The sequence below is a fragment of the Monodelphis domestica genome, chromosome 3, assembly GCF_027887165.1.
Source record: "Monodelphis domestica isolate mMonDom1 chromosome 3, mMonDom1.pri, whole genome shotgun sequence".
In the NCBI taxonomy this organism is placed as follows: Eukaryota; Metazoa; Chordata; class Mammalia; order Didelphimorphia; family Didelphidae; genus Monodelphis; species Monodelphis domestica.
Window position 1 is genome coordinate 297,907,342 of NC_077229.1, and position 23,230 is coordinate 297,930,571.

Genomic DNA, 23,230 nt, shown 5'->3' on the forward strand with positions numbered 1-23,230 from the left:
AGTGACCTCAGCAAGATAGTCTATGAAAAGGCCAAAGATCCCAGCTTTTGGGACAAAGATCCAATATTTGATAAAAACTGCTGGGAAAATTGGAAGACAGTGTGGGAGAGATTAGTCCTGGATCAACATCTCACACCCTACACCAAGATAAACTCAGAATGGGTGAATGACTTGAACATAAAGAAGGAAACTATAAGTGAATTTTGTGAACATAGAAGAGTATATATGTCAGACCTTTGGGAAAGGAAAGATTTTAGAACCAAGCAAGGGTTAGAAAAAGTCACAAAATATAAAATAAATAATTTTGATTACATCAAATTAAAAAGTTTTTGTACAAACAAAACCAATGTAACCATCATTAGAAGGGAAGTAACAAATTCGGAAATAATCTTCATAATAAAACCTCTGACAAATGTTTAATTACTCAAATTTACAAAGAGCTAAATCAATTGCTCAAAATATCAAGCCATTCTCCAACTGTTATATGGGCAAGGGACATGAATAAGCAATTTTCAGTCAAAAATATCAAAAATATTAATAAGCACATGAAAAAATGTTCTAAATCTCTCATAATCAAAATGATGCAAATCAAAACAACGCTGATGTATCACCTAACACCTAGAAGATTGGTTAATATGACAGCAAGGGAAAGTAATGAATGCTGGAGGGAATGTGGAACAGTCGGGACATTAATTCATTACTGGTGGAGCTGTGAATTGATCCAACCATTCTGGAGGGCAATTTGGAACTATGTCCAAAGGGTGCTAAAAGACTGTCTGCCTTTTGACCCAGCCATAGCACTGCTGGGTTTCTAACCCAAAGAGATAATAAGGAAAAATACATGTACAAGAATATTCATAGCTGCACTTTTTTGTAGTGGTAAAAAATTTGAAAATGAGGGGATGCCCTTCAATTGGGGAATGGCTGAACAAATTGTGGTATCTGTTGGTGATGGAATACTATTGTGCTAAAAGGAACAATAAGGTGGAGGAATTCCATGGAGACTGGAATAACGTCTAGGAAGTGATGCAGAGGAAAAGGAGCAAAACCAGGAGAACATTGTATACAGAGACTCAAATGTAATGGACTTCTCCATTAGTGGCAATTCAGTGATCCTGAACAACTTAGAGGGATCTAGGAGAAAGAACACTATCCACATTCAGAGGAAAAGCTGTGGGAGTAAAAATACTGAAGAAAAACAACTGCTTGATTACATGGGTCAAGGGTGATATGATTGGGGATGTAGACTCTAAATGAACATCCTAGGGCAAACATCAGGAGCATGGAAATAGGTTCTGATCAAGGATACATGTAATGCCCATTGGAATTGCGCATTGGCTATGGGAAGAGGGGGAGGGAAGGGAGGAATAGAAAATGATTTTTGTAACTGAGGAATAATGTTTGAAATTGACCAAATAAAATTAAAAAGAAATAAAATCTTTGGAAATAAAAAAAAGAAACATCTACGTATTCTAGTTCAGAGTGTACTTCTGGTCCTGATGACTTACCTCATCACCAGGCTTCATTACATGTATGAATAAAAGGATCCACAATGTATTTTTATTTCTTTTAAAGATTTATTCTTGTTTGGTTAGATGATTAAAATCTTTTTCTATGCAAAAAGTAAATATTAAGTCTTTTTGTGTTTTGATGCATACACTAGCTCTAGAAACAATGACACTAGCTCCCATTTTTAAGGCCTGAGGTGCTTGGGGAATTTGCTTAGTACTCAATGTAGTCAAGATGTTCTAATGGCATGAATGCCTTTGACACTTTGTCAAAATAAGGAACAGTTTCTTCTTAAGAAGCTTTTATGCTGCCTCAAAAAAAGATGATGAGTGGAAGCTTCTCTGTGGATTCACACTGAACATTTATTGCATAGCTTCCTGCAGTAACAAATAGGTGATTATCGTAATCATAAAGACTGCATGAAGGCTTCAACAACTTTAGCAGAAAGCTCTGCGAAACTTCTTAGGGAAAAAGTAGCTAAAAAATTCTCAGTGATTTATTGATTCATCACAACCAGAGGTGACTTCCACCTTGTCCTTAGACATTTTTAAATATCATTGTATCCTGAAGCACTGTATACAACCCTAGGGGTTTTCTGTCATGTGAAAAATAAAGAACTTCCCATTTCAATTAATATGAACCTCCATGATAGTTCCTGGGTGCACTTTTGATGAAATCATTATATGAGCACTCTGTCTCTCTCTGCCTCTTTTTCTATCTATCCATGTATCTTTCTTTCTCTGGGTCTCTATTTCTTTCTCTCAGTTTCTCTCTCTTGGTCCATCTTTCCTTCTCTGTGTCTCTGTGTCTCTTTTGCACACATGGTATGTAGAATTTAAACTCTATAGCCTTAAAGTTGCAAGTATAGCATTGGTCTGCCTCATCAATTTGAGTAGAGGGTTTTTTGCTGGCTAATTGCTTATCAACTTTCATATCAAATCAATCTGGGGGTTAACTAACAGACAAGTTGACAGTCAAAATCTAGAAATGTTAATAGAATAGAGTATTAGGATTAATCTAATAATCTAATAAATAAAAATTAATCTAATAAAAAATAAAAATAAAATTAAATGCAACAGTAATTCAACAATTAGATGTTAAAAATCATCTTTATAAGGAAAGGATGGAGTGGCATATTTAGATAGCAGTTTGTCTGAACAAGATCTGGGAGTCCTAGTGAACTCTAAATTCAATACAAACCAATAGCATGACATGATAATAAAAAAAGGCAAATATAATCAAGTGGTACATAAAGAGAGGATTTGCTTCTAGAAAAGGGGGATAATACAGATTCTACTCTATCTTTATCTAGCTACATCTGTATTATAATCAGAAAAGAAATCATTAATAGCTTAATCAATGCTTAGAGTGTGATTTTTTTTTAATTTAACAGTGATTTATAGTAAGAATTTTGTCCCAGGCAAAAGTCTGCCTATGTAACCAGATTAAGAGTTTAGTTGCAAGATAACCACGGAGTTATCACTTAAACTGTGTATTTGTTATAATAATTTTAAATGTATTATTGTATTAATCATACGTGAGTTACTATATTAATCTGTGAATCATAAATATGTCATAAAGGTGTTATCATATTAATCATAAGTGTGATTTCTCCTTCTTAAAAAATGTACTCCGGGCAAGCTAGCTCACACAGGAAGCAGGAGATTACCCAAGTAAACTACTGCTCTGGAAGAGAGTAGAAAAAGAGAAAAGGGAACAGACAGAACCAGCAGGAGCAAAGAAGGTCCTACTTTGGAAATATTGGGGACCACCTGAAGGGGGTAAGATAGGGGAAATAGGAAACTATAAAAATGTAGATGTTTTACAAAATGGGGTCTGAGGTTTTAAACTGGGAGGAAGCTTGCAGACCCTGATCATGTGATTTCTCTGTTACAATAAAGACGGGACTTTATCCATAAGAGTCTCCCAGCATCTTACTTTTATAATACTGTTATTTTCAGTTCTGGACAATGCAGATCATGAAGGGCTTTGATAGGCTGGAGATACAGAGAAGAGTTACAAAAATGGTGAAAGACCTGCATAGAGGATCAACTAAAGAAATTAAAAATGATTAGCCCAGAAAGTGTAAGATTCAGAGGCAAAGCTATGATGACCTTCTATTGTTTTAAGGGCCTCCATGCAAAGGAGGGATTAGATTGATTTTGTTTAATCTCATGAGGCAGAACCAAAAGAAATGGGTAGAACCTTCAATCAGGCAGATCTAGGCTTGGTATCAGAATGGGAGAAAACCTTTCTTAATGATGTAAGCTATCCAAAAGTAGAAAAACTACTTAAGATGTTTATAGATTCTCTCAAATTGGAGTTCATTACAGAAGAAGCTGTACAATTGATCAGGTACATTCTAGCAGGAATTCCTTTTATATGTATATGTTGGATAACATATCAAGATTCCTTCTAAGTGTAACAATCTGTGATTCTACTAATCTTTATTTTTATTTCTGAATTGATTTGTAAATGCTATGGAATGTGCATTCCTAAGCCTTCCAGGGGGGAAAAAACTCAAAACCAGCTTGTTATATATAGCAGTTTTAGTAGAGGGTATTTCTTTAATTCTTCTGGCATAAAGTGTAGCCATGTCAATGGCTAGAGCTTTGGGTTGGGTCATTAGATTGATATCTTTAGAATGAGAAGAGGTCTTACATTATGAAATCTAATTCCATCATTTTACTATTGAGGAAAATGAGGACTAGAGAGGCTGTGACAATACTGTCAGTGATAGAGTTGGGGTATGAACTCAACCCAATTGTCTTCTCATCACAAATATCATTTATTTCCACCAAGAGAAAACTTTGGGTAGTTTTGATTTGATGTCTACATGCAATATGATTTGTATAACATTCCTTCTAAGAAATCTCCCAAATTGTAGTATTATAGTATTAGGGCACAGATCTGAATAATGATCAGCACTGTTTTGACCTGAGTGTGGGATTTAATTTTTCAATATGACTAATAGTACTGATGAGAAATATGATTTCTATAATTCAATCGTTCATCAAATAAAAGTCTTTGATGAGTTCACTAGTTATAAAGAATATTTTTTTCAATGGAAATTTTATGATGCTGTATAATTGACAGTCATTGTATCCTTCTTTTCTGGTTACTTCATTGGGTTTAAATTAAGATAAAATACCATCACTTTGGATCCACATCTCAATTTGATGGTGGACTGATATCAATATTTTCAGTATACAAAGTAGTCACTAAAGTACCAGGTTGGCTCAGTTTCCACAACAGAGCCAGAATTCAATTATTTTCCTAGAGTCCATGATCATAGAATTATTTTTCCTTCAGCTTCCCAAGTTTAATGTGAACCTAACCCTACTGCCAGAATATATACTGTTTCTAGGATCAATAAACAGGACAGGTTCAGGAAAGTTATTGCTGCAAAATGTCCTTGACCAAAAGCCCATTTTGAATAGAGTTAGAGCATGTAATTTTCAGAAGTTAAAAGGACCAAAATGCAATTGAAATAAAAATGTATACAAATACTACAATACATTGGCCCCTGGCACACATATACAATAGCGAGTAGAAAGAATCTTCCAACAGAACCATGTTCCGAAATAACTGTCACTACCTAGAAAAAATATCTCTCAAATGTAAAGTTTGTAAGAGAAGGCAAAGAGGAAATGGGCAATCAGAGATTAAGGAAAGTAGCAATTGACAACATTTTAATTAGTTGGGGAATGCAACATGGCATATAAATGAAACATAGTGTACAGGAAAAGCTATGCAACTCTGGCTTGAATAGACAATATCTAGAGTTTTGACTGATTCCAGTTTTTGGTGAAGAAGTTTTAGATGGCCTTTTGAAAGTGGAAGTCCAGGCGGAGTCAAGATGGCGGCTTAGCAAGCAGCAAAAGTTTAGACCTCGTGGAAGACCCTTCCTTACCGATACAGACTGAATGTTCCTAGGGCACTGAAATTCAAGCTGAACAACAGGACAGAAGTGGGGAACCCTCCTTCTGGACTCAAATCAAAAGGTATGCCCCCCAAAAGCTGGAATCCGAGAATACTCAGGGCTAAGGGGAAGGCAGAGCGAAGGTCCCAGGACCCCTCCCCCACAACCCAGAGCACTGAGCCCCCAGCAGCAGCGGGAATCTCTGAGCGGGCAAAGGTGCTGGTTTGAAGGGTCTATCTTGTGAGCAGCAAGGAGCCGGGCTCGGAGCATCCAACTTGGACAGTGGGGAGGAAGCCAGGGAGAGACGGGGCCATGGCTGGGTCCCTCCATCGGGCTCCAGTCTCACCGTTGCCTCGGGGCACATCCAGACCAATCCAATTGAACCTAATTCCATCAGAACTCCTCAGAGTTTAGGGAGGTGGGCAAAGGCACTGGCGGACAGCGGAGAAGCAGCTGGAGAGAACTGGAGAGAGCCTGGGCGGCTCAGCCTTCCAGGAGTCTTCAGAGCCTCAGAGCTTCATACCACATACAGCCCGACCCAGTTGAACTCAATCCCATCAAAAGCCCCCAGAGGACAGGGAAGCTAACATTCCTCCCCTAGAGATTGTACCAAGAGATCTGACAAAGCTCCAAGAGGGGAGACTGACAGCCCCAAAACCAAAACAAAATGAGAGGAGCAAGAGCACAGCCAAATACGGGGAGGAAAGAAGGGGTAAACTCGAGCAAACAACATAAAAAGAAGAAATTACAATAGACAGCTTCTGCACAGGTAATGAGCAAAGAGCAAATGAAACAGAGGGGGAGGGATCAGCAAAGAAAAAATCAGAAATCCCAGCGAATTGGATACAGGCTGTGGAAGAACTCAAAATGCAATTCAAAACACAATTAAGAGAGGCTGAAGACAATTGGGAAAAGAACTTAAAAACTAAGATAAGTCATCTGGAAACAAAAAATAGTGTCTTGAAAGCCAAAATCAACCAGCTGGAAAATGAGGCAAAGGAGATGAAAGATGAGGCAAAGCAGATGAAAGATGAGGTGAAGAAGATGAAAGATGACCTCCAAAGAAAATCCGACCACAAGGAAAAGGATGACCAAAAGGCCAAGGATGAAATCCAGTCTTTAAGAACCAGAATACAACTAGAATCATGTGACCTCACAATGCAGCAGGACTCTATAAAACAAAACCAAAAGAATTAAAAAATTGAGGAAAATATGAAACACCTCATTCACAAAACAGAGGATTTAGAAAATTGTTCAAGGAGAGACAATTTAAGAATTATTGGCCTACCAGGAAAAAAAAAAGAAAAAGCCTGGACATTATATTACAGGAAATTATTAAAGAAAACTTCCCTGAAATCCTTGAATAAGAGGGAAAAGTGGAGATTGATAGAATCCACAGATCACCTCCTGTACTTAATCCCCAACTAACAACACCCAGGAATGTTATAGCCAAATTCAAGAACTATCAGACTAAAGAAAAGATATTACAAGCTGCCAAGAAGAAGTCATTCAGATACCAAGGAACCACAGTGAGGATAACTCAGGATCTAGCTGCATCCACACTGAAAAAAAGAAAGGCATGGAATACAATATTCTGGAAAGCAAGGGAACAAGGTCTACAACCAAGAATCAACTACCCAGCAAAATTGACTATATTCTTTCAGGGGAAAGTATGGTCATTCAACAAAACTGAAGAATTTCAAGAATTCGTAAAGAAAAGACCAGACCTGAACAGAAAATTTGATGTCCAAGCACAGAACTCAAGAGAATCATCAAAAGGTAGTTAAAAAAGAGGGGGGGAAAGAAAAACAAAAAAAATATTTTTAAGAGACTCAATAAGTTAAAATGATATGTATCCCTATAAGAAAAGAGGTTATTGGTAACTCTTAAAAACTGTTCTTATTACCTGGGCAGCAAAAAGAAGTATACTTAGAAGGAACAGCAACAAACTGTATAGGATGAAAGTGGAAGTCCTCAGTCAATTGATATGCACCTACTATGTTCCAGATACTGTTAAGCATTTGAGATCAAAAAAGGCAAAAAAGCAATCTTTATCATCATGGAGTGCACAATCTAATAGGAGAGAGCTATATAAAAATGACTACATAATCACAAGGAAGAAGAACTGGAAACAAGCAATGGAACAACAACATAGAATGAAGAAGGATTAGCAAAGGCTTCTTGTAGAAAGTAGAATTTTAGCTGAAACTTGATGGAATCCATAGAAGCCAAGTGGCAGAGATAAGGGGGAGCAGTCAAAGCATGAGACCGCCAGAGAAAATGCTTGGATTTAAAACATGGAGTGTCTTGTTAAAGGAACAACAGTAAGGAAACCCAAGTCACTTAATCATTGACTATGAAGGAAGAAGAAACTGTGTTGTAATGTATAAGAAAATTGGAAATGTTGCTGAAAGGGGCTTCAATATAAAGGGCTTTGAACCCAGAAAAAAAAAAAGACTTTATCGTTGATCTTGGAGGCTATAGGAAGTTTTGAAGTTTATTGAGAAGGAGGGTGACATGATCTGACATCTGAATTAGGAAAATCACTTTGGTAGCTGGGTAGAGGATGAATTGAAATGGAATAGACCATTGACAAGTAATCAACCAGTAGACTAGTGCAATTATCCAAGCATAAGGAGATAGAAACTGTGCCAGGATGGTGACAATGATGAAGAAGAACTATATTAAAGAGATATTAGAAAGGTGAAATTAGAAAGGTGAATTGGGAACATAAGGCATGAGAAATAGTGATCATACTCACGTTGTAAACCCAGAGCCCTAGGAGACTAGTGACATTAAGTGGGAAGTTTGGAAGTTGGGAGGGTTTGGGAGAAATTAGATCAGTTTTGGATATGTTGAGTCTAAAATGTATACATGATACACAGTTAAAATATCTAATAAGAAGTTGGTGATGCAAAACAAGAGGTCAGTTGGACAGTTTGCACTGGAAAAGTCAATGTGAGAATCATCAGCATTGAGAGATTAATCCTTGAGATCTGATGAGGTTACCAACTGAGAGAGTATAAAGGGAGAAAGTAACAAGGGTTTTATAGGGCACTCAAAATTAGCAGTATAGCCTGTAAAGAGATCCAGCAAAGAAGATTGAGAAGTGGACAAATAGAAAATAAAACAAGAGAAAATAGTGTCATGAAAACTCAGAGAAAGAAAGAAGTAAAAGAGGGTGGCTGACAGTGTTAAAGGCAGCAGAGAGGTTAAGAACAATGAAGATTGAGAAAAGTCCACTGGATCTAGTAATTAAAAGATCACTGGTAACTTTGGAGAGAGCATTTTTGATTTAATGATATGGTCAAGAGCAATATTTTGGGAGTTAGGAGGAAAGTGAGAGGAAAGGAAGGGAAGATAACTTTTATGGATGGCCTTCTCAAAGAGGTTAGCCTCCAATGACTGGAGATATATAGAATGATAGTTATCAAGAATCGAAGCACTGAATGAGATTTTTGAGGATGGAGGAGACATAGACATGATTGCATATAACAGAGAAGCAGCTTTTAGACAAGGAAAGAGTGAAGGTAAGTAAGAGAGTGTGGAATGCTATAGTAAGAATTCTGATAGAGGAGACAGGAAGAAATGGGATCATTTGTATAAGTAGAAAGATTTGCTTTGGTAGTAGAAGGGCTACCTCTTCCATGTGAGACAGGGCTGAAGGAAGAGACAGTGGTAGAAGATATTTACATGAGATGAAAAAGATGGGGAAAGTAGAGGCTCTTGGAAAATGACTTCATTTTTTTTCTTTAAAGAATGAGACAAAGGAGTTCCAGTCAAGATGACGGCTTAGAGAGAACTAAAGTTCAGATCTCCGGAAACCCCTTCCTTACCAATCTCAAACTGTATGCTCCTAGGACACCGAAATTCAAAACAACCAACAGGATAGATCCAGGGAACCCTCCTCCTGGACCTGGATCAAAAGGTACAGCCCCCCAAAAGCCAGAACCCAAGATCACTCGGATCTAAGGGATAGGCAGAAGGAAGGTCCCAGGACCCATCCCCCCCCCAACCCATAGCACTGAGTCCGAGGCAGCAGCGGGAACCTAAGAGCCAGCAAAAGGACCCCAGGGCCGGCTATTCTGCAGGTCACACCCTGAAAACAACCTGAGCCAGTCGCGGGGGCACCCAGACAGCAGGGAAACAGAGAGAGACAGAGAGGAGCCTGTAGCCCCCTGGCTGGATCCTTCTGTCCGAGTCTCAGGGAAGGTCCCTGTTTTAAGACACACTCAATCCAACCCAAGGGAAATTAATCCTATCAGGAGCCCTTGGAGCTCCAGGAAGCCATGGCCCCTCCCTCCTCAGAGTGCAGGGACTTCTGAGACAACAGTAACCCTCAGGGCTGGCTATTCAGAAGGCCACATCCTGAAAACAACCTGAGCCAGTCACGGGGGCACCCAGACAGCTGGGAAACAGAGAGAGACAGAGGGGAGCCTATAGACCCCTGGCTGGATCCTTCTGTCCGAGTCTCAGGGAAGGTCCCTGCTTTAAGACACAACTGAAGTTAATCCTATCAGGAGCCCTCAGAGCTCTGGGAAGCCTTGGCCCCTCCCCCCTCAGAGTGCAGGCCTCTGTGGCCCACAAAGGCTCTGAGATACCTCAGGGACAGTGCAAAGCCAGACTCAGAGCATGGGAGTAAGGCAACAAAAAAGCATCGGGAGGGAACAGAGAGCAGTAACACCCATGAATGGACAATTTGCCTGGGGCTAAAGCCTATGAACACCAGACAGAGATAAGAAAAGCTAGACTTCCCCACTCAGATAGAGATGGAAAACAGCACAGAAAAGCCTCAACACTCCAAGAAAAACAAGAAGAAGGGGGCGACTTTGGACACATTTTATGGAGCAAAAATACAAAATACAGAGGAGATAGAAGAGGAAACACAAGCAAATGCTCCGAAACCTTCCAAAGGAAACATAAACTCTCCACAAACCCATGAAGAATTTGAATCAAAAATGATCAAAAAGATGGAAGCCTTCTGGGAAGTAAATCACTGGTTCAAAAGGAGATAGCTAAAGAAGAAAGGTCAAAACTAGGGGAAGATATCAAAATGCCAGCGAATCCACAAATGACAATCATAACATTGAACATGAATGGGATGAACTCACCCATAAAACGTAGACGAATAGCATTAGAATCCAAAACCCTACCATATGTTGTCTCCAAGAAACACACATGAGGCGGGTAGACACCCAAAAGGTCAGAATTAAAGGATGGAGTAAGACCTTCTGGGCCTCAACTGAGAGAAAGAAGGCAGGAGTTGCAATCATGATATCTGATAAAGCCAAAGCAAAAATAGACCTGATTAAAAGGGATAGGGAAGGTAATTACATTCTGTAAAAGGGACTTTAGATAATGAGGATATATCACTAATCAACATGTATGCACCAAATGGTATAGCATCCAAATTTCTAATGGAGAAACTAGGAGAACTGAAGGAAGAAATAGACAGTAAAATCATATTAGTGGGAAACTTGAACCAACGATTATCAAATTTAGATAAATCAAATCAAAAAATAAATAAGAGGTAAAAGAAGTAAATGAATTCTTAGAAAAATTAAAATTAATAGACATACGGAGAAAAATAAATAGGGACAAAAAGGATTACACCTTCTTCTCAGCACCACATGGCACATTCACAAAGATTGACCATACACTAGGTCACAGAAACATGGCATACAAATGCAGAAAAGCAGAAATAATAAATGCAGCCTTTTCAGATCACAAGGCAATAAAAACAACAATCAGTAATGGTACGTGGAAAACCAAATCAAAAACTAATTGGAAATTAAACAATATGATACTCCAAAATCGTTTAGTTAGAGAAGAAATCATAGAAGCAATTAATAATTTCAGTGAGGAAAATGACAATGGCGAGACATCCTTTCAAACTTTTTGGGATGCAGACAAAGCAGTAATCAGAGGTAAATTCATATCCCTGAGTGCATATATTAACAAACTAGGGAGAGCAGGGATCAATCAATTGGAAATGCAAATAAAAAACCTCGAAAGAGATCAAATTAAAAACCCCCAGCAGAAAACCAAACTAGAAATCCTAAAAATTAAGGGAGAAATTAATAAAATGGAAAGTGATAGAACTATTGATTTAATAAATAAGACAAGAAGCCGGTACTTTGAAAAAACAAACAAAATAGACAAAGTACTGGTCAATCTAATTAAAAAAAGAAAGAAGAAAAGCAAATTAACAGCATCAAAGATGAAAAGGGGGACATCACCTCCGATGAAGAGGAAATTAAGGCAATCATTAAAAATTACTTTGCCCAATTATATGGTAATAAATACACCAATTTAGGTGATATGAATGGATATATACAAAAATACAAACTGCCTAGACTAACAGAAGGAGAAATAGAATTCTTAAATAATCACATATCAGAAAATGAAATCTAACAGGCCATCAAAGAACTCCCTAAGAAAAAATCCCCAGGGCCCAACAGATTCAAAAGTGAATTCTATCAAACATTCAGATAACAGTTAATCCCAATACTATACAAACTATATGACATAATAAGCAAAGAGGGAGTTGTACCAAATCCCTTTTATGACACAAACATGGTACTGATTCCAAATCCAGGCAGGTCAAAAACAGAGAAAGAAAATTATAGACCAATCTCCCTAATGAATATAGATGCAAAAATCTTAAATAGGATACTAGCAAAAAGTCTCCAGCAAGTGATCAGAAGGGTCATCCACCATGATCAAGTAGGATTTATACCAGGGATGCAGGGCTGGTTCAATATTAGAAAAAACATGCACATAATTGACCACATCAACAAGCAAACCAACAAGAACCACATGATTATCTCAATAGACGCACTAGAAACACTAGAAAACATAGGAATAGAAGGGTCATTCCTAAAAATAACAAGCAGTATATATCTAAAACCATCAGCTAATATCATCTGCAATGGAGATAAACTAGTTGCATTCGCAATAAGATCAGGAGTGAAACAAGGATGCCCATTATCACCTCAACTATTTGACATTGTACTAGAAACACTAGCAGTAGCAATTAGAGCAGAAAAAGAAATTGAAGGCTTCAGAATAGGCAAGGAGGAGACCAAGTTATCACTCTTTGCAGATGACATGGTGGTCTACTTAAAGAATCCTAGAGATTCAACCAAAAAGCTAATTGAAATAATCAACTTTAGCAAAGTTGCAGGATACAAAATAAACCCCCATAAGTCATCAGCATTTCTATAGAATTCCAACACAGCTCAGCAGCAAGAACTAGAGAGAGAAATCCCATTCAAAATTACCTTAGACAAAATAAAATACTTAGAATTCTATCTCCCAAGACAAACACAGGAAATATATGAACACAACTACAAAACACTCTCCACACAACTAAAACTAGACTTGAGCAATTGGAAACATTAACTGCTCATGGGTAGGACAAGCCAATATAATAAAAATGACCATCCTACCCAAACTCATCTATCTATTTAGTGCCATACCCATTGAACTCCCAAAAAATTTCTTTACTGATTTAGAAAAAAACCATAACAAAGTTCATTTGGAATAACAAAGGATCAAGGATATCCAGGGAAATAATGAAAAAGAAAACACAAATGATGGGGGCCTTGCAGACCCAGACCTCAAACTATATTACAAAGCAACGGTCATCAAAACAATTTGGTACTGGCTAAGAGACAGAAAGGAGGATCAGTGGAATAGACTGGGGGCAAGCGACCTCAGCAAGACAGTATACGATAAACCCCAAGATCCTAGCTTTTGGTACAAAAATCCACTATTCGATAAAAACTGCTGGGAAAATTAGAAGACAGTGTGGGAAGGATTAGGAATTGTTCAACACCTCACACCCTACACCAAGATAAATTCAAAATGGGTGAATGACTTAAACATAAAGAAGGAAACCACAAGTAAATTGGGTAAACACAGAATAGTATACATGTCAGACCTTTGGGAGGGGAAAGACTTTAAAACCAAGCAAGACATAGAAAGAATCACAAAATGTAAAATAAATAATTTCAACTACATCAAATTAAAAAGCTTATGTACAAACTAAACCAATGTAACTAAAATCAGAAGGGAAACAACAAATTTGGAAAAAATCTTCATAGAAACCTCTGACAAAGGTTTAATTACTCAAATTTATTAAGAGCTAAATCATTTGTACAAAAAATCAAGCCATTCTCCAATTGATAAATGGGCAAGGGACATGGATAGGCAGTTTTCAGATAAAGAAATCAAAACTATTAATAAGCACATGAAGAAGTATTCTAAATCTCTTATAATCAGTGAGATGCAAATAAAAACAACTCTCAGGTATCACCTCACACCTAGCAGATTGGCTAACATGATAGCAAAGGAAAGTAATGAATGCTGGAGGGGATGTGGCAAAGTAGGGACATTAATTCTTTGCTGGTGGAGTTGTGAACTGATCCAACCATTCTGGAGGGCAATTTGGAACTATGCCCAAAGAGTGATAAAAGAATGTCTACCCTTTGATTCAGCCATAGCACTGCTTGGTTTGTACCCCAAAGAGATAATGGGGGAAAAGACTTGTACAAGAATATTCATAGCTGCGCTCTTTGTGGTGGCCAAAAATTGGAAAATGAGGGGATGCCCATCAATTGGGGAATGGCTGAACAAATTGTGGTATCTGTTGGTGATGGAATACTATTGTGCTAAAAGGAATAATAAAGTGGAGGAATTCCACGGAGACTGGAACGACCTCCAGGAAGTGATGCAGAGCGAGAGGAGCAGAACCAGGAGAACATTGTACACAGAGACTAACACACTGTGGTATAATCGAACATAATGGACTTCTCCATTAGTATCAATGCAATGTCCCTGAACAATCTGCAGGGATCTAGGTGAAAAAACACTATTCATAAGCAGAGGACAAAATGTGGGAGTAGAAACACGGAGGAAAAGCAACTACCTGACTACAGCAGTTGAGGGGATATGACAGAGGAGAGACTCTAAATGAACACTCTAATGCAAATACTAACAACATGGAAATGGGTTCGAATCAAGAACACATGTGATACCCAGTGGAATCACTCGTCAGCTATGGGGGGTGGGTGAGTGGAAAAGAAAATGATCTTAGTCTTTAATAAATAATGCTTGGAAATGATCAAATAAAATATTATTTAAAAAAAAAAGAATGAGACAAGATCCTTAGCTGACAGAGTGGGTAGAGGAGATGTCATGGGAGGTATGAGGAGAGATAAAAAGGTTTGAAAGAGCTAATGTGGGGTGTCAAATAGTAATGTCTAAGGAATAGTGGGGCTGGTTGTTGAGGGATTAAGGAGTAAAGTAATTACCTACCAGCAGAGAGAGCCCAGATGAAGGTACCTCACACAAATTTGTAATGGACCCAGTTGGAACAGTTGCACGATTTTTCCCACCTTCATTCCACAGTACATGAATAACAGTGGCCCAAGGTCAAGATTTGACAGGGCACAATAGGGAGCAATTGAGAAAAGGGCAAGAAGAGAGGAAAATATAGAGTTGAATTGGTTCTCCAAAGTGTCAAGAGTAGCAACGGAAGGGAGTGTGGCTAGTATAAGGGTGATAGCCTCAGATAGAAATGAAGGGTTAAGGGATTAAAGTTCATGATAAAAATGAAAAACAGGTATTGATATTGGAAGACAAGAGAGATAGGAAACCAATAGACTATGATCAGAAAAAAGGTATTTTAGACTTCATTAACATTAATGAGATGCATTTGTGAAGAATAGAAAGATCAAGAGTATGACCATCTTTGTGTGTTGTGTAGGGACTAAGAAGTAGGCAAGAGGAAATGAATAGAATAAGGAACTAGTCAGGATATTCAGGGGACTATCAATACACACATTGAGGTTCTCTGATACAAGGGCAAGAATTCAGAAGAGGACAAATGGTGAACCTAGAACTCTGAGGAAGCAAGTGGATTGTCTGGTTAGGTTAGGTTAGGTTAGAAGACAACAGTTTCCAGGATTTTGATTGTGTCGTAGATAAGATAACATGAACTTCAAAGGAGGACTATTTACTGAGAGATGATGGCAGAGAGAACTTTCTAATGAATGTTGGGTGGGATTGTGAAGGGACTGAGAAAATTATACTAAAACAGAAATAGTCAAAATAACTGAAAGTTTTCAATCTAAAAAGATTTGGGATGCATTATTATCTTCTCCAATTATTTGAAAGACTGTTAAGTATAAAATAACAACAATAACTATTGACACATAGTAATTTAAGTTTTATAAGCTGCTTTATATGCATTAGCTCATTTTATCATAACAACAAACCTGGGAGTTAGATGTTATTATAATTTTTTTCATTTTTTCACATGAGAAAATTAGGTTCAGAAAGTTTAAATGACTTGTTCATGAGCACATGGCTTATATATATATGAGAAAAATTCAAATTTGGTTCTTCTGATACCAGATCTCCAGAAGTATTAGACATATTCTCTTATTAAAAAACAACAACAACAACTTACCTTCCACCTTAGAGTCAATATTATGTATTGGTTCTATGGCAGAAGAATGATAAGGGCTAGGCAATGGAGGTTAAGTGACTTGCACAGGGTCACACAGCTGGGAAGTGTCTGAGGTCAAATTTGAAGCCAGGACCTCCTGTCTCTAGGTCTGGCTCTCAATCCAGTAAATTACCCAACTGCCCCCTAAACATATTCTCTTTGCTTCAAATGGGAGTAATGGGTAGCAGAGTTAGACTTTAATAGTGTGTAAGAAAAGATTAGCCAGAAGTAATTCCTCTCCCAGGAAAAAAAGGGTTGTTTTGGAAATTAATATTTCCCCCTACATTTAAGTTCTTCAGGTAGGAGCTAGATGACCATGTTTCATGGGATGTAATAGATTGTCTTTTGAGAAAGACATTTTTCCGAATAAAATAGTAATTAAGTAAGCATAAAATAAGCTGGCATATGTTATGAAAACTGGGTATATCCTAAACTTTCATTTGTTTTAAAATTTATTAATATAATTCTCAAAATGAAACCGAATCCATAGGAATTAAATCTTTATTTATAATATATATATATATATATATATATACCTGTTATTCACATCATCAAAGTCTTCGTTTTTCTCTTCTGAATAACTATACTGAAGAGCCCGTTTTCTTCTAAGTTCTTGTGTAAATGCTCTGAACTGTCCTCGTGTTCCACAATCTGTGAAAAAGAGGAGCCCATATTAATATTATTGAAGAACTAATAATTAGCACAGCACCAAAGCTTCAAATGCTATTTCTTTGGGTGAAATAGAGATAGGCTCTTAAGAAGATGACAGACAGGGCGAATTTATATAATTCTTGTTCCAGAAGGTCAATATCCAGCAAAGCACAGGATACCTTCTTCCCACATAGATTCAAGATGTCAAATATTTGCCCTGCACTGTGCCAACTCAAGCCTTATCCCTGACAGCTTTATTCCAATTCTAAGCAAAAGTATCTTCATTTTTCATTCATTCCCCAAGAGATTTTTTTCCCTCCTAAAACACATTGATGAGTTTATTTTTACTTTCTCTTGGCTTGAAAATTGACCATAGATGCAGCCCTTGAATTTTTAAGACTATGAAAATAGGTCTTGATTGTTCCAATGAGAAAAGTTTGTTATCAGAAGAAATCTTTGTTTTTAAAAAATCCATTTTTCTCCATAAACAACAAAATTACACTACAATTGAACATTGAGTTGTGATGTAAAAAGTGTTTTTTTTTTTTCCTTTAGAGATGGCTGATATCCCATAAATAATCAAACCTTTGGACGGATAATTCAATACTTTAAAAACTTAATGTGGGAATTATCTCCAGAGAAATATTATATTGCATAGCTAACCTCAATTGTATCAATATTATTTTGATATATTGATTGTATCACATTTTGAGCACAGGTCATGTTATAGGCTTTCAGTTATTTTTTCAGGGTTGTTTAATGTCCTTTCTTCTGGTATTATATACTTATTTTCACCTTGATTTCCACAAGGTTTCTGGGCAAGGCATTACATAATAGCAAAGCTCTGAGAAGAGCTCCTTATGGCACGATGTTAAATATAGCAACTGGATTCAAAGGCAGGACTAAAAACAATGTTATGGTTTAATTGTTGTCTTAGATTTTCTTGGGGCTGTTGTGATCTGAGTTTTTCAAAAATACTTTGAAGGGAATTTCTAAGACAAACTGGAATAGCAGCAATCTCATGAAATATTATGGTAATAAGATTAGTCACTTATGGAAGAAATTAAACTTTCATTAGCCTACAGACAGAAGCACAATTTACTTGAACAAAAGTCATGAGTAAACATAAATATATTTACATGTGATATAAAGTACACAGTATTTAAAATGACTTGAAGCTTTAAAGAGAGAAGTTAATGTGAAATATACAGCTGGAAATTACAAGACCAGATGGTTGCATAAATCCCAGAAGAAAATATACATCTGTTTGTGCTTTGTGAAACACTTTTTATTTGAAGGAGGATTTATCTGATTCAGTGGCATGGGGGCCTAGCATGGGGCTTGTTTATTTTAGCACATAGGCTCCATTATATATGAGGAGTCAGCCTTCATTTCTGATTAAAATGAATTGGTACAAGACTTGTCAAGCAGAGGCACCAATCATGAGGTTTTGACAGAACCCAATTTAATGATAAGGAGTAATGGCTACACTTAAGAAAAGTGGTGAATTAAATGTTTGCATTGCCTATAAAGGTATGCAAAGGCTCTTTTCATTAGATGATGGTGAAAATGATTTTGGAATTGAGCAATAATAACCTGTAGGAGCTGTTGCTTCTGTAGCAACCCTTTCAGGGTGGTACTTTTAGAATTTAAAAATATCCATCTTAAAGAGTAGATCTGTTTATTATCAGGAGAGATCATTCTAAGGAAAGTGTATGAAGTAAAAGTGGTTATAGGAAAGAAAGTAGTTGCTGCTTATAAATCCAGCAGTGGAAGGAGAGAAGAAGAAGGGAAGGAAAAGGTTTACAAAATAAACATATCATGGCCAAAATAAATCAATGCTTAGAATCTAAATTACCTTTGCTAATTGAACGTGAAATCATTTTAAGGAGAAATGAAAAATAAAAGACAAACTAGTAGATCCCAGTGAAGAAGTGAGGGCTGCTGTTTTTTTTTTTTTAGTCCAATAATATCTTCTGATCTTAGATTCTTTGGCACTAACCTTTTTTACTAATCTCTCAGCATTTCAAAGGATAGTGCACACCCATCCCTCAATTCTGTCCACAAATGATATAGATACATTTATTGAACATTTACTTTGTGAAAGAAACCTTTGAACCCTCAAAATTTCATGCTGTAACACTAAACTTATTGTACCCCATTCACCAAAGCACAATTGCTTTCATAAAGAGTGTTTAATGGGCCAGCATTTTCACCAGTATGGCTGTTTCCTTCATTGATGGGATATTTCAACTCATCTTTGCCTTCTTATCCAATGTGGCTCATCCACATGTTCTCATATATCCTCCACCATATACAAATGATATTCTTTAGAAAGCTACAACATTATAGTCTACTCAGTAGATTGCCATGGAAAATATACTATCTTTTTATGTTTTCTGTTGCCAGTTTAAAAACACATTTAAAACAGTCGAGCAAGATATCATCTTCAAGACTATCCTCCAACAATACTTGAAACAACTTGGGTAACCTTGCTTAAAGACCCTCCACTATAAAGCTGGGCATAAAATATGTAATCATTTGCTTGTTGAACACAGTTGATATTGTTATGGAGGAAATCTAATGCAAAGCCCAAATTAAAGAAAGTTCCCAAGAGATGGTAAGGATTTTCTCTTGTTCTTTTGCTTTTACATAAGCAAACATCTTTATTCAGTTGTTTTTCCTGTTTCACTATATAACTGACTCATCCTTTATGGTTATAAAATATATCTAGACAGCTAATTGTTGCAATGAATAGAGCGCAGGACCTGGAGTAAGACCTATGTTCAAATCCAGCCTTAGAAGCTTACAAGCTGTGGGACCATAGGCAAATCATTTAATCTCTGCCTCAATTTTCTCATCTGAAAAATCAGGATAATCACAGAACACATACCTACTAGAGTTATTCTGAGATGAAATAATTTTTAAAGTAATTTGCAAACCTTAAAATACTCTATAAATGCCATCTATTGTGACTATTATTATTTATTTAATAACATTTTCCTACCATTTCTTTGATTCAGTTCTTCATTGTTAATATGCCACAACCTGCTTTGATAAAATAGGAATACAGGTCAATAGATTTTAATGTTTTCTTGAACATATTTTTTCTTTTGTGATAACGTCCATGAATTTATCATTTCCAGATATTACTCTTACCTCATTCGTTGGTAGGAATGGGGACAACATGGGTGGGATTTGTCATGCTTTCCAGGCAATGGTACAGACTTTGGTAATGAGAATATCAGTGAAAATGTGTTTTCTGAGGCTAAATTTGTCTCCACTTTTGAGATGTGTACCCTCATATATATGTATGGAGATGTATGAAAAAACTGTATATACACACACACACATATATATATATATAACTATGTAGTATATTTTTATTTATCATGTATATTATATAAATGAAAAATATATAGTACATATAATAAGAACTGTATTACTTATTAATGAAAATATATTATTTTAATGCAATATTTCTCATTGCCATTTACTTTCCATAATCATGTTTAGAAATCTTGGGTCTATGAACTTTAAAAAATATTTCTTTTATAACCACATTTCAATATGATTGATCTTCTTTGTAATCTTATGTATTTTGTTTTTTATATTTCAAATCATTATTTCAAGAAGGGGTCCCTAGGCTTTGCCAAACTGACGGTAGGTTCCATGACACAGAAATTGGTTAAAACCTGTGTTCTTTACAGGGCCCATGATTTCAATAAAGGAGATCTATGGAGACACCTTATAGCCCATTTAGTGGTCTTCCTGAGTTTCTGTGGCAAAACAAAAATAGACATCACTCAGTGACTACTTGGATACAAAGGAAATGTTTTTGCCTTTCTACTCCTTGTTCTTTGCACAATGCCTTTCAAAACAAAGTACTTAGTAAGTGATTATTGAGTAAGTTATCTTTGTGGTCTCTTCCCATGAATGCTATAGTTCAGCTATACAATCCTCCCACAACCTTCAATTTCTCATCACCATGCCTTTGCACTGTGGCATGTATCCCATCCTGGCATGTTGTATTCCTCTTCTTAGATTTATTGGCTCCTTTCTAGGTTCAGATAATCCTCCCTTCTACCTTCATGATTCACATCCTTCCCCGCACATCCCTCTCCAGCTTCTAAGGTTATCTTATATTTGCAATCTGTATCCTTTATGTTCCTATCCATGCACGTAACACTGTCTCCTTTCCTCCACTCATTCATAAGTTCCTTGATGGCAAATTTTGAGGGTTTGCTTTTTCTTTTAATTTGTATCTCCAGCACTTAGCACAGAGAGTAACACATAATATATGCTTCACAATGTTGTTGGTTGAATAGTAGGCATTCAGCTTTAGTGAAAGCTATTTCCAGAAAATGCTGAACTTGAAATATAATTTAAATGAAGACATGCTAATGAAAATACACCATAAAGATTTGAAGTTCATCTGAATAGAATATTAATTCTTAATCATGTAGCACACTACTTGAAATTCATAGAGTTCAGTTTGATTTCTAGAGATCTATTCATACTTTTCTAGAGTAAGATGACAGTTCAAATAATTAAATCCCTTAAGTATTATTATCTTTTTCTACATAAGTAAAGGCAAAAATCAGAAGAGAAAAGCACAGATTTCTTCAAAATGAGTGACTGAAATTCCATAAAAAGTATTCTATTTTAAGCTATCAATTACTAGACCTTGAACAGTATGTTATTTAGTGAATAGAGATGATGTGGCACTTCAAAGCTAAACCTGGGTTCAAATCTCACCTCTGGCACATACTGGCTTTGCAATTCTAAATGGGTCACTTGACCTCTAGCGCCTAGGGAAATACTAAAACTACAAACTGTAGAATAGATTACTTGCTAATCTTCCTTAGCAACTAGGTTGCTGACCAAGAATTCTCTATGAACCAATAAAAACACAGGTCTAGCCCCACTGCTGCTACCACCAAAAATTATTAATAACAATAGTAACAAAAACCTTTTTGTGTCTCTAGGAGAACTTTTAGTAGTCTTTTAAGGCCTCTGTGAGGCTACTGAAGTCCACAAATTACTTGATTTATCAAAGCTGCAATTTGCAATATAGTATAGGAAGGAAAATAGTCTAACTGTGTTAGATTTACTCACAGAATTATATAATGTAATATTTGTATAATATAAGAATATCTCATTATACATATCTATTGTATAACATATAATGTATATAATTTGTAGCTATAACAGAACAATATCATATAAAATATACAGTAATATACATTGGTAGAAAAATCACATAATATCATTATATAATGCCAATTTTACCTAAAAAATAAAATATAATGTACTATAATTTCATTCTAATTCCCCATTGGAGAAAGCCATTTTAAAAATCCATTACAATTGGCCAGAAAATATTGCAAAATTTGATTGACTTTATTTCTATAATTATTTACCATACAGATTATTTAGGCATCTTTGAGTTAATGTTGGGCTTAATTATATTCTAAAATGATTTTGTTATTGAAGTGACTCTTTTAAAGATAATTATAGGCATTTGTAATGTAGGATTCACTGATGCTGATCTCTAAAACTTCTCAGTTTTATGTCATTCTTGTCCCTTTTGATATAGCATAGAGAATACCCATGTTGGAGGTTTAACTTTATTCATATTGGCATTTCATGATTTCTGTCTTGTAAAGTTTTAATGCTATTCAGCTGTTCTTCATCCTTCTTGCTATATTATTAGCTCTCCTCCTTTTCTAATTATAAATTTCCTCAACATCCTTTATATTACTTCTTGCATTTTATTCATCTTTGGAAATATGCTCCAGGAGTCTCTTCATGACCAACATTCCTGAATCTTCATTGTGGTAGTTCGTGATTTGCAACTATACCAGAATTCAAGACAAACATTTATATTAAAAAGGTGTTTTTCTATTTCTAGTTTCTCCCTCCACCCACTTTGTTCCTATTCATGTATTGTTGAATGGAATGGAAGAAAGTCACAAAAATCATAATGATTATATTCATTACAAATTTATGTTACATAGTCTTAACTAGGCCATCTCTGAAGAGAGGGAAATCTTTACAACTTTCAACTTGATTCATTATACCCCTTCCTCCTCTCAGCTGAGAATCTTCCTTTATATTTTACAACAAACAAAAAACACTGAGGCCATCTTCTAAGAGTTTACTATTCTTCTCCCTCTTCATCTCACCCCACTGAAATGTCTTCTCCCACCATCTCCTTCTTCATTTATGTCTTAGGCATTGAAATGGCCTTTTCTTTGCCAAGATGAACACCTCAACATTCACCAGTGATCCCATTCTGTCTAGTACTCTCAGGAGATAATTCACTTATTTTTTTAAAAAATCTACCTGATCCCATCAAGTTTATCAATTATTTTTCTATATTTCTTCTCCCCTTTGTGACTAAAATTCTTGAGAAATTTATTATTAGGCACCAACTCTTTTTCTGCTCTCCTTTCTAAACTCTGTAGTTAAGCTTCTAATCACATCATTCAACTGAAAATGCTCAATCTAAAATTGCCATGTTAATTGCCAAATCTAATGGCCTTTTCTAAATGTTCACTCTGTTTGACCTCTCTGAAACATTAGCTACCATTGCTCATCTTCTTCTTAATAATTTCTCTCAAGGTTTT

General features: G+C 36.2%; 1 protein-coding gene across 2 annotated transcripts in view; it reads right to left on the bottom strand.

Annotated features, from left to right (window-relative positions):
* The window catches only part of PXDNL (peroxidasin like), a 584,754-nt gene that overhangs the window by 38,259 nt on the left and 523,265 nt on the right, over nt 1–23,230 (bottom strand). For both annotated transcript variants that reach the window (XM_007487140.3, XM_056823900.1), the window contains one exon: nt 16,484–16,598. In XM_007487140.3, the coding sequence (XP_007487202.2) occupies nt 16,484–16,598 (115 nt within the window). The remainder of the gene's footprint in view (nt 1–16,483; nt 16,599–23,230) is intronic.